The 12036-nt window shown below is 43.5% G+C and overlaps 1 protein-coding gene across 1 annotated transcript in view; it reads left to right on the top strand.

Moving 5' to 3' along the window:
* tenm1 (teneurin transmembrane protein 1) overlaps positions 1-12036 on the top strand; it is a 147839-nt gene that overhangs the window by 65123 nt on the left and 70680 nt on the right. Inside the window, exons 6-7 of the mRNA XM_030062473.1 lie at positions 2677-2850; positions 11439-11641. Of these exons, the coding sequence (XP_029918333.1) occupies positions 2677-2850; positions 11439-11641 (377 nt within the window). The remainder of the gene's footprint in view (positions 1-2676; positions 2851-11438; positions 11642-12036) is intronic.

Genomic DNA, 12036 nt, shown 5'->3' with positions numbered 1-12036 from the left:
CTAGATGCTAAGTGTTCTACCAAAAGGTCAACAGCCATAGAAAGAGAAACAGAGTGAGAGAGCGAGACAGAGAGAAAGAGAGGGAGAGCGAGGGTCTGATGAGAAGGGGCTGGAGAAGTAGGGTCTGAGGGGTTTTGAGGAGCGATGGAGTGCTAAGCAGGAGAAGACAGGAGAGCTCATGAGGACTGTCGCTGTAGAGTCGCCACTGGAGTGGGAACACTTTGGGAATGAAAGTCTGTGTGCGTGCGCGCGTGCATGTGTGTGTGTGTGTGTGTGTGTGTGAGGTGGGGATGGGGTGGGGTGGGGTGTGGTGGGGGCACAAGAGAAAGAGAACAAGGGGAGGAAGAAAAGCAATTCAGATGAGTGGAGGAGAGGAGAGAACGGCGCACGAGAGATTTGAATGTTGGAAATACTAAACGTATCAGTTTGGGAATAAGTTGTCATCCCTCACTGAGCACTCTTACAGACTCTAATGTATGAAACTATGATGGGTTGTTCCACTCCACTGCAGAATATAATACAAACAGTGATGATGCATACAAATGTACATTTGTAGGTTCAAGACTACATTTCTTGTTTAATCCTAATAGAAGACAGTTGGTAAGGGGCCACAGTGGAAAGGAAGCCCATGCAGGATTTTCTCACAATCTATCATTGTTAAATGAATTGGGATAATGACAATCATCTGCATATTTTGCTGTGAGTTCCTCTCTATCTGCATATTTCATTACTTTTCCAACCCAGCTGCTTAGAAATGCAGGACTTACCAGATTACTGGAGGGGAGTTTGGGAAATAGAGCCCACGGAATGAAAAGTACAAAGCAGATCACTTGGGCTACTGTTTGTCAGGAGGACAGTCAGATTTTTATTTTTTCATCCTCCTCCTTTTTTTTTTCTAAAGCATTAGAATGTGTCATCATAACTAATTTCACAGCAATCTATTAATGAGAAAATCATCCATGCCGCATCGTTTAAAATGAAAATATGAAAAGCACAGTAAAAATGTCATTTGAAAATGAGTGACTTGTTCCCACACTGTTGTGAAGAGTCTGTGTGTGTCCATGTCTGGTCTCGTCATAGGCTGACAGTTCAATTAGTCTGTACTAAATGATGCATGACGTCTCCCTCATGGCCCTGGTAATCGTCAGTGTTCTGCTTTGAAGAGTTCATATTGTGCATGAGTAGATAGCTAAACCAACAGTGGCTAGGGCTAGTCAGAAGTTGAAATGTTGAAATGTATGATTTGTTGATCCCCATAGATGCCAGAGAGGAGCGCATGGGACCAAATTGGCTTCAACTCTCAGAGCTCATCATGCATTTGCCATATTTTTTTTTCAAAGAAAATAATCTTTTCTTCATGCCAGTGCAAGGGAAGTGACTGCAAATGGCTTTGAACTAACTGGGGTTTTAATTAGGTATTCCTCATCAGCCGGGTAGGTGTGTGTGTGTGTGTGTGTGTGTGTGTGTGTGTGGTAATGTGTGTAGGAGTGCATGCATGTATGTCAGTGGGCAGAGTTATGCACCGCATATCTGTGTGATTGTGTTGCGTATAATTGTAAATTTGTATTTCTTAGCAGCCATTTTGTGTGAGCGTCAGCGAGTGTGTGTCAAGTGATTTTCTTGATGTCGGCAATCAGCAGATAGAAGATAGACAGTCAAGATGTTTGAAGTCGTTAGAAGTTCCTTACCTTGATCTGCATGCAACAGCCATCCTCCGACTGCCACCACCAGGTAGTAACTTTGTGATTTGACTCTTTGCTTTCGTTTGATGTGCCGAATGTGTCAGGGAACCAAAAAAAAAAAAAAAAAGGAATGAAAAAAATAAAAAGGAAACGTCAAATGATTTATTTTATTTGCTTTGTTCTCCATATCAGCAAAGGGGCAATGCCTTTTTAGATTCTTTTTAACTGGAAAATTAAAGGAATGTTGGAGTACAATCATATCTGAGCGGAGCCTGATGATTGGTCAGAGCAGGGTGAGTTTTTTACTGAACGTTTTATTGACAGGCTTGCAAGACGCTAATTAATTTCCTTAATAGGCAGGTGTTGGTTGTTTTTATTTAACAGCATGTTGGATTGTTGTCCTAGTAAACAGTTTTATGAGGGGAGGGGAGAGTCCGGTATCCCCCCTCCCCTTTGTTGTTTAAAAGGCCCATATGGATTGTGAATCGGCGGCAGCTTTCAAAGCATCATTAGTCATGCATAAAAGAGTGTGTTAGCGCTTTAATACCAGCCCTGGGCTCAGGCTCTGAAGATCTCCCTTAATTGCCCACCTCTGCCACACTCTCAGTGTTCAATCCGCGCCTTGTGTGCGTGCACGTGGGCGTGACGGCCTGCGCGCGTGCGTGCGTGCGTGTGTCCGTCTCCGTATATGTGTGCGTGCGTTCTGGTGTGTATGTGTTAATTGCCCACTGCCTTGCTGAGCACTAATAAGCACATAAACTGAGTGAGAGCTTTAAGATGAGTATTAAAGAAGATTCAGACACACCCTTTTTCATTCCTCGAATAATGATCTATCTTCCCTCCGTGCCTGTCCTGTCCCTTTGACTGTGACTGTATGTGTTGGAATGCATGTGTCTGTGGGGATGCCTCTGTGTGTTTGTGTGCGTGTGTGTGTGTGTGTGTGTGTGTGTGTGTGTGTGTGTGTGTGTGCGTGTGTGTGTGTGCTTGCCTGTAGCGGTCCACCTGTTAGGTCTGACCTGGCATCTGCGGCATGGTGAGAACCAGCTGTATGAGAACGGCCTGAGCTCTGTGGACCATCAACAGGAGGACGGCGGCAAGACTGTCCCCACCAGCTCCATGCACCCACTGGACGCATTTAACCCTGAAAACACACACGCTGGTGACAGAGGTGAGCCAACACACGTGGCCCACACACACACACACACACACACACATTACTACACATACAGGAACTGCAGCGACTCAGAGATACGCGGACACAAATGCAAGTTGCACATGCACAATCACACACACACACACATGCACAGACACAAATATTTGTACATACTACACACATTTGTATTACTATCATTGCGGGGACATTTTAATGACTTACATTCATTCTAGATAGCCTTTCCCTAATTTTAACCACAACCAACTCATCCCTGATTTTAACCCTTACACCTTAACCTAGCACCAATAATTACCTTAATAGTAATTTTAATCAGTAATCCAAAAAACATTTTAATATATTGTTTTTATTCATTCTTTCATTCATCATATTATTATGATTATTTTTTAGTAGTAGTAGTAGTAGTAGTAGTAGTAGTAGTAGAAGTAGTAGCAGTAGTAGCAGTATTTTAAACCATTCAGTCAGTAACTCATTCTTGTGGGCACCAGGATTTTGTCCCCATTAGGCAGTTGGTCCCACAAGCAACTGTGTAATGCATGATGTGCATGCACACAAATACACAAGTACACAAGGTTAAAAATATGCTTGAGTTGGTATCTAAATGTTAGTACCCAAGTGACACCACATGCCCGTTTTGTTAGGATTTTACTCGTTGTCGCAGCACTCAGCACCTGAAGGGGGGAGAAAAAAAAAATCCTAAAACAGCTACTGACAAGCTGTGGGTGGATAACAACACAACAAAAAGAGGAAATACTGCATAATTCTAAATGTATTGAACACTCAGTCAATTGCTACACAAGCGCAAGTGTGTTAACAGTGCACACTGAATGTTAAACGAGTTGTTTCATAATGGTGGCTACTTTTATTTTGCTGCACCATTTCAGTGACAGTTTAATACCTGTAAGGAGAGTTTGCAAAGGCAGGCACTGGGAAGGTGGGCATGTGGATATTGCTTTTCTTTCGCCCCTTGTTCTCTTGTCCCCCCGCCTCACACCAACACACACACACACATACACACACACACACACACACACACAATTACAAAGACAGACCCCAAAAGATATGACAAATATTGGTCCAATTCATACACGATGTTTAATAGAGAGAACATTCATCCCGTTCTACTGTCTCTCTCTTTATATACACTTTTCTATCTAAAATTTAAAATAGAAATCCTGCGCAGGTAATCAAAGAAATTTTTTTCTACCACAATTTAATGGAACCTCACATATTAATATAGTAGCGAAAGCAGAAAATCCTGCGGAAATGTAAACATAAATGTTTAAACATTATGATTGGAATATGTTGAGACTTATATCCATTGGCATGAATTCAAATCAGTTTCTATTGAATTAGGATCCCGGTCTGCATACATAACACACTTTGGCACATTGAATGTTCCATTACAATAGAGAGACATCAGTCCAGAGATCAGGTCTGAACTGATTACTCATTCATTAGGAAGGCAAGGTAATTGGTTAATCATGTTCCCTCTTAGCCGGTACGTGACTGGAATAGGCTTTCTGTACTTATTCCTCTCCCGCTAGCCAGAAGAATTACTAACACCAATTTAACCCTGTGATATGGGACATTAATTGTGAGTGTTCCAGGTCAGGAAGTCAGGCAGGACACTGCAACCTTCACGCTTAAACTGAGTCTGATGGATATTACATTGGATGCTGTTGGATCCATCGTTCAGCATTTATCTTGAGAACATGAGAGCCAAACTGCAACACACTGCAGTTTAGGCAACCTGGGATGTCCCTAAAGCAACTATTCCTGATGAATCCTCACATTCGCAGGATTAACACTCTCATCAGTGGCTAAATCCTCCAATAGAGCACGCAGGGGTCATGGAATTCACTTCCAAGTGTTGCGTCACAACAAACCATTGTTTCAACTTCCATTGCTTTATGTGCCTGATGAAAGCTGGGAAATCAAAATGGGCAAGGCTAAGCTGTCAATGCGAGGGGCTCAGATTAATAAAATTGGCACGGTGGAGGTGGTCCCCTGGCAGAGGAGGGCCAGGGAGATTAGAGATTAGGCTGTAATCCAGTGTGGCAGATTATCACGCTCATCCTGCTGTACCCATCACCTCTCACACCAAGAGACCACACAATCCCCTAGATTACACACTGAAGGATGGTGAGAGGAGACCAGGGGGAACGGAAAGGATAAAAAGATGACACGGTTCGTAGAGAGAAGGAGAGAGAGCAGAATGATTGGTGGATAGTAATTGAACCTGAAGAATGTCAATCCAAAATGAGAAATCTATCGTTCAGAAAATCTGACACAAGCAAAAGGATTGCTGGTGTGAAAGTACAGCTCGTTTAGATGAAATATTTTATTAGCTATTACAAGATCTTTGTCTAAAAAATTTTTAGCATCTTTCCAATGGGTATCATTTGTACTTTTCAGTGACTGAACAATGAATTTCAAAGTAAAACGCTTGCATTTTGGAGCATAACTCTACCCCTTGATGCATTGATATACTTTAAAAGGACAATAAAGCAACAACAGCGGGAGCATAAAGAGAGGAGAATGGTAGGATGATAGCTGTCTCTTTCTTAATGTTTTGATGTAAACGGTTGATACAGTGGGGAGAAATGAGACGGAAAATAAAAGCCGCACGGCAAAATGATTGGAGGATAGTAATCTGGTTGTTGTATTCTTTGTGTTTGTGTATTTTTGGTGCTGCTGTTTTTTGTGTCAACTTCAATATCATAACGATAGGCTCCGTGTTTGATTTGTTGGCTGTAGACCAAAGCGAGATCTGGGGCAGCAGAATTGTAATCTACCTTATGAGACAGCTAGAAGCACATCACAAGACACTAATTGACATGTGGTGTCATCTGTGTATGGCTAGTGTCTTGTCAGGCGGTGCGCGGTGTGTTTTATGTTCTGCGTGCTATCTCTCCTGCAGTTTCCAGAGATCACCAGGAGCCCTCCTTAGTGCTCCACACATAAAAGCCTCTCTAATTAGTGCTACATTAATTGCCACTCACCCCCATGATAATCAACCTCAGGCTGCTGTGCGTGCGAGAATGTGCACAGTGCACACACTCACACTCTGTCTTTCTCTTCTCTTTCCTTTGTATCTATCTGGTATGGACACAGATGTGCATGCACGGACACACACATACACACACACAGGCTCCCGGATATGACTTCCTCTGGAACAGATGAAAGCATAAGAACCCAGAGAAGAGATTTTCTGTCAGTGGCTTCCCTGCCTTAATGAAGTACGCTGGAGTTTGAGAATAATATTTCACTCAACGTGGAACGCCGGATATATTAATGATATGAAATGATACAAACTGACATACAGTAGAGCGTCATATTGCCTCATTATAATGTGAAGATGATGAAATGTGGAGGTAGCAGAATGCTGTCTGAGTGTATGAGATGATATTTTATAAACTACTGTATAAAAGGGGAGTTAGTGCTGAATTGTTTTCACTCTATCTGGTGGTGTGGTTGGAAATGGTCTGTAGATGGATGGAATGTGACACAGACAGAGAGGAGGGCTCTTAAAGAGCACATCAATATTCTAGACTGTGTGCAGAAAGGATGGAGGGGAGTGAGGGTGAGCAGTGTGTATGTGAGCGGTGGGAGAGAGAGAGAGAGAAAAAAAGAAAGCGTGCGCATGTGAATGTCGGTGTGTATGTGAGAGAAGCGTATGCATGTGTGTGTATTCGTGTGTCTTGGTGTGTTTGCGCATGTGTGCAAAAGCTGATGGACTGATCCCTGCTACATTGGTCTCATTGATTTTCTCACGCTGGGATACTGTCTCAGGATGTAGCACACACACACACACACACACACACATACACACACTCACACACACAAACAGTAGGGATCATGCAGTGAAGTGGTTGAAGCTAAGAAACCCTAACAGCAGCAGCATGTATGTCTGCCATACAGCCTGCATTCAAAGCAGCATCTCATCCAAACAAAATGAAGCTGATTTTTCCAACTTCAATCAATAGTTACAGTACAGAGAATAGATTATAGGAGACTCAGATGGCTAATGCTTTGTAGTACTCAAACTTGACATTTGAGATGAGATTGATGTGTGGGGCTTCAGCATCAAAGCCAAAAAAAATCAAAGTCAATTTTGTGAGTTTCTGGTAAACAGACTGTGGAGCTTCCTTTTTGATAATAATATCCCGGGTGCCACAGCAGGGCCAAGTGGGATTTAACAGGGCTTGGAGTTACTGAACATGCCTACATATCGGGATCACTTCCACACTCGCTTCTTATGACTTGACTCTCCAGATAGCAGAAATATCTTTTGTTGTTGACATGCTAAATGAATTTTACAGTAAGAATTTGGGTCACAGAGATAGTGCACATGCACCAGCTGTGCATGCAGCCTGTTGCAGTTGCTCCTGCTTATTGTTTTCTTACTCTGTACATGTCTGTGTTGGCACTATATACATACTGCATTTGTACATTTTTCAAGTCAAATACTGTCTTTTGTTGTTTTTATCCTACGTTACTTACTTCCTCCTCAGTTAAGTCTTGTTGATCCATATTATACCTCTTTATTCTTGCACATTATGGCTAATCTTGCTCTAAAAGTACTGTTAATGTACCTTGCATGTTTTTTTTTTTTTTTTCATTTTTGCACTTTTACACATACTGTATTTGCACAATTTTCTATTTACCCAGTTGCATGTATTGTTACTCTTTTAGTTTTGTAGTAGTTTTTACCCTTTAACTTATCTGCTTCTCTTGCCTAACTGCGTGTTATGCAATTGAGCAACTGTGACAAAGCAATTTCTCGGCAGGGGTCAACAAAGTTTTTCCGAATCTGAATCTGAATAACTAAAAGAGGCAGCACAGATATCTAGTTGGCCGTGGCTTTGCTCTTTTCAGGTTTTCACTGGAATCCAGGTTAGCAAAGAAAGTAGACAGACAATAAAAAAAAATATTCGACAAGTGCTCTATCCCTGTGTCAATTTGTACTGCACATATTATATCTGTGACAATGTAAGTGCACTCAGTGTGTCATTGAGTGAATGAGTTTGTGAATAGACAGACCAGTCAGTCACAGACATAGCCGGAGGCCTGATGGTAGAAGGTGAGGACGTGAGAGTAATGGAGAGCCCTAAGGCCAAGAGCATTATCTTCTCCTGACTCTGACTGACACTCATTAGACTGCACAGTGGAGAGACACAGCTGAAAGCTTATTAAGCTACCTGCTCAAAAGGCCCTTAATTGAATCCAAGTAATTATAGGGACCTTGCCCATTGTGATATTTTTATTCATCCTGCGGCAAACTCAATCTCTCGTTTCGTTTGGAACACTATTAATGTTGTCTGCACCAATGTGTTTGAGATTCACACACTGCCATGCACTTAAATATCCACAGACACACACCTGGCAGGTACAGACAGACACACACACACACACATACAAAGGCAAGACACACTCACATAGTTTCAGTCCCAAGACAAGGCCTATCACCCAGACCCATGCTGCACTTTTAGCCTGCTCTCTGCTTCATTAGAATTTGAGGGATAATAACATTAATTGCAAAGACAGTTTAGTACCTTTGAAAATAGATTACAGGTTTAATTGTTTTACCTGAATAACCCTAAGGCAAGAGAAATTAATTAGACCTTGTGTCACAAGTACTAATGTAGCTCATCTCCATCCTCAGCCCAGTGTGCACACACTAGTCACATGGGCACACCTGAGAGAGAGAGAGAGAGACACACACACACACACACACACACACACACATACATACACACCTAGACAGTGCATTGGAAAGATGAGGGGTGACAGGTGTGGAGGTAATACTTTTTTTTTTTTTACCAGTCATTAGGAAGTGAAAATGTACAGCAAATGTAAAAATATTATCCTTCTCTTTGATACATATCTTCTGTGAAGGAAGGAACCTATAATTAGCTAATTTAAGAGATAATGGCACAATGTATATATATATGTATATATGTGTGTGTGTGTGTGTGTGTGTCAATGCATCCATTTATCTGTGTGTTAACAGGTACAGTATGGGTGGGTGGTGTCAGTGAAGATGTTAGTTGTGTTAAGGATTCACAGTGTTGCACAAATAGTGTGATTGACTGTGGAGGCATCATTATCATATGTTGGCTATTCCAGGCAGACCTACCCACTGAACATCTATCATTTCCATCAAGGGCACGGTGTGTTTGATGGCAAACATGAATAAGCTATGCGTTACTAACACTGCCCTTTAAACAAGCCCAACATTTGAAATGAATCTAAAAATACAGTTTTCGCTTACTAACAGCCCTCCGCTGCCAACTAATGATGAAAAGCTCAAGAGGGGATTTATGTGATGCCATGTATTTTTTTTTTTTAAACTAACTGATAATAAATATGAATTTCAAGCTGCTTTCCCCTTATTTAACTCGGCAGATAGCAAGGTGTAAAGGAATTTTACTTCTCTGTTCACATATCGGCATGTTTAAGCTTGTATTCCACTCGCCTGCCAAGTATGAATAAACAGAGATTTGCTGTTTTGAAAGATATTTTCAAAGAATGGTTTCAGGTTTGTGCTGAGATACACGCGGCCACGGTGCTGGTGGAACTCATTGATTGACAGCAGTAATCTGAGCAGCTGGGGACGCCTCGAGGAGCCCTAGTCTCCATGCTCTCTGTCTGGTTTCTGCGGGACTCCCAAAATGCCTCGATCCTGTGCCCTTCCTGCATTATTTTTTTTCTACCAGAGAGAGAGAGAGAGAGCGAGACAGAAATAGAGAGAGAGAGAGAGAGAGAGAGAGACAGAGACAAAGACAGAGCGAGAAAGAGAGGCAGGCAGGGTTTTTCTTCTCTTGCATCAGCAGCCGTAACTTGACACAGCCACCTCATCTCTGGACTCAGCCCTCTCCTCATCTTTTTCTTTTCCCCCTCCTCTTTCCCTTCCGCTCTTCTACACCACCGCCAACACCCCCCCCTCTCTTCCCCCTTCTGGCTGACCTGAGCGCTGCTTTCTGTCCCTGTGTTGCGTCAGACTCAGAGAGGCGCTACAGAGTAATTAGCATCAGAAGGACCTGCCTGCTCATCTGCCCGCCAGCCTGCCAGTCAGCCTGCTCGCCGGCCCGCCTGCTCGCCTGTCTGCCTGCCAGTGTTCTGCCAACTGCCATGCCCTATTCATCTCCTATTCATCTAGTGTTGAATAAAAGGCTGCTTTCCTCAGGACATCCATCCCTTTGCTGGCCTCTATTTTTTCTGCGCTGAGGCACAGGGCTGAGGATTAGCATTAAAAGGAATAGACTGCTGAGGTAGGCTCAGCGGGAATGCATGAATGCATACCTTAGTTCTGCCAAGCTGCTTTTGTTCCCCTCGGTGGAGATTTTGGTAGAGGGATCATTTACCTTCAATGCAGGGCACCTGTCCCTTTTTTGCTCTTTTATTATGGGCCTATTAGAACTGTCTTTTTTATTCTCATTCCTTTCTCGCTTTTCTCTCTTTTTGTCTCTCTCTCCCTCTGTCCCATCTACGCTCACTTCGGTGCAATTCAGTCTAAATCACTGGGATTTATTGGCATGAAATTGGACAAAATAACAAAAACACTGATGGTTATGAAAGTAAATGCTAAAAACAGAACTTCAGAGGAGTTAATATACATGGAGATACCCACAAGCGCACTGCCTCCCCCCCTCTCTCCCTACCTGTGTGGCAGTGCATGTGATATATATGCGGGCTAGCCTGTGGGTGTGCACGGTGTCTCCGTAATGGAGTGGTAAAGCTGCAGGCATTATGGATTGAGAGCGCGCAGCCTCGTCCATGAATCTGCCCCTAACTGTTCCTCTGCCTTTGTGGCCATAACGATCGGCTCGCTCCCCTCTGTCACCGTATTTCCTCCATCTTAGTTTAGAAGCAGAGATATATCTCTCCATAAAGGCCAACACAAAGAGGGCTGGAGAGCTTCGCCCGCTGTCCCACACAAAAGAAGCAGGCCTGGAGGGTGATAAAGGCTATGGAGAGGAGAGGGGCTGATGGCCAAGGGACTGTTGAAAAGTCCTATTCTCTTCACACACAAAGACATCCTCATTCTCAGACACTATCTATGTGCTGTGACGATATTTGTGAATGTGTGTGTGTGCATGTGTGTGTGCTCCTCTGCTGCCTCACTTTTTCTCCTCTTCCTTTTTGACTCTCTCTCCATCTCTCTCTCTCTCTCTCTCTCTCTCTCACACACACACACACACACACACACACGCACAAACACATACACAAACACACTCTTTCTTTCTTGTTAAAAGATGCTAATATGGCACGTGACAAAGCCCCAGTAGACAGCTCTCAGACAAAACACTTCCTCTCTAAAGCAGTTCATCTTTATGCAGAGCCTATCCAAAGGATTGCCAAGGCAGGGTCTCTTGAAAAGCAGGATTTTCACCTCCACTCAGTCATTCCTGACACCCATTCACTTTCACTTCCTTAGGAAGTCGGTTGATCAAGCTGTGTGTTTGAGGACATTACGTTGGTTATGAATTGTTTCTAACAGTGAATAGAAGTCCCTGTCCACTTTGATAAATCTGTGATATGAGACTGAACAGCGTGTTCTGTCTGTGGTTTACCTGCAGAGAAGTGGGTGCGTGGCCGGGCCATAGACCGAGGCGAGGTGGATGTTGGGACCCAGCAGAGCCAGGCCATTCCACCGGGCCTTTTTTGGAGGTTTCACATGACTGTGCACCACCCCACCTACATCAAGTTCAACCTCTCTCTCTCACACAACGCACTGCTGGGGGTCTACGGACGCAGGAACATACCGCCCACTCACACTCAGGTACGCTTCTGTCGCAGCACTCTGCCCACACACACACACCCTGGTGGGCTACTGCTGATCCACTCCAGACACAAATACACAAACACAGGAGCAGCACACAAGCACGCAAATACACGCGCGCTCACACGCGAGTGATGCACAATGTAGAACATCATTGTGCCATATAAGAAGCTCGTACGCTGACAAAAATACAACACATACTGAGTCATCCGCTTTTTAACATCAGTGCACCCCTGCTCTCGCCTGCATGAAGAGGTCTAATTAGCTGTTTTTGACACTAGTGTGACACACAGCCCTCAGGGGGAATAAGACTCAGCGAGCGCTGCTAGTTCAAGGAGGTTTGAAGATGGAGAACGAGGGAGAGAGGAGGGTGGTGGGGAAAGTTAAAGAGGGTG

The sequence above is a fragment of the Myripristis murdjan genome, chromosome 10, assembly GCF_902150065.1.
Source record: "Myripristis murdjan chromosome 10, fMyrMur1.1, whole genome shotgun sequence".
Lineage (NCBI taxonomy): Eukaryota > Metazoa > Chordata > Actinopteri > Holocentriformes > Holocentridae > Myripristis > Myripristis murdjan.
Note: the sequence above shows the minus strand (reverse complement) of the source record. Positions and strands in the feature narration are given on the sequence as shown.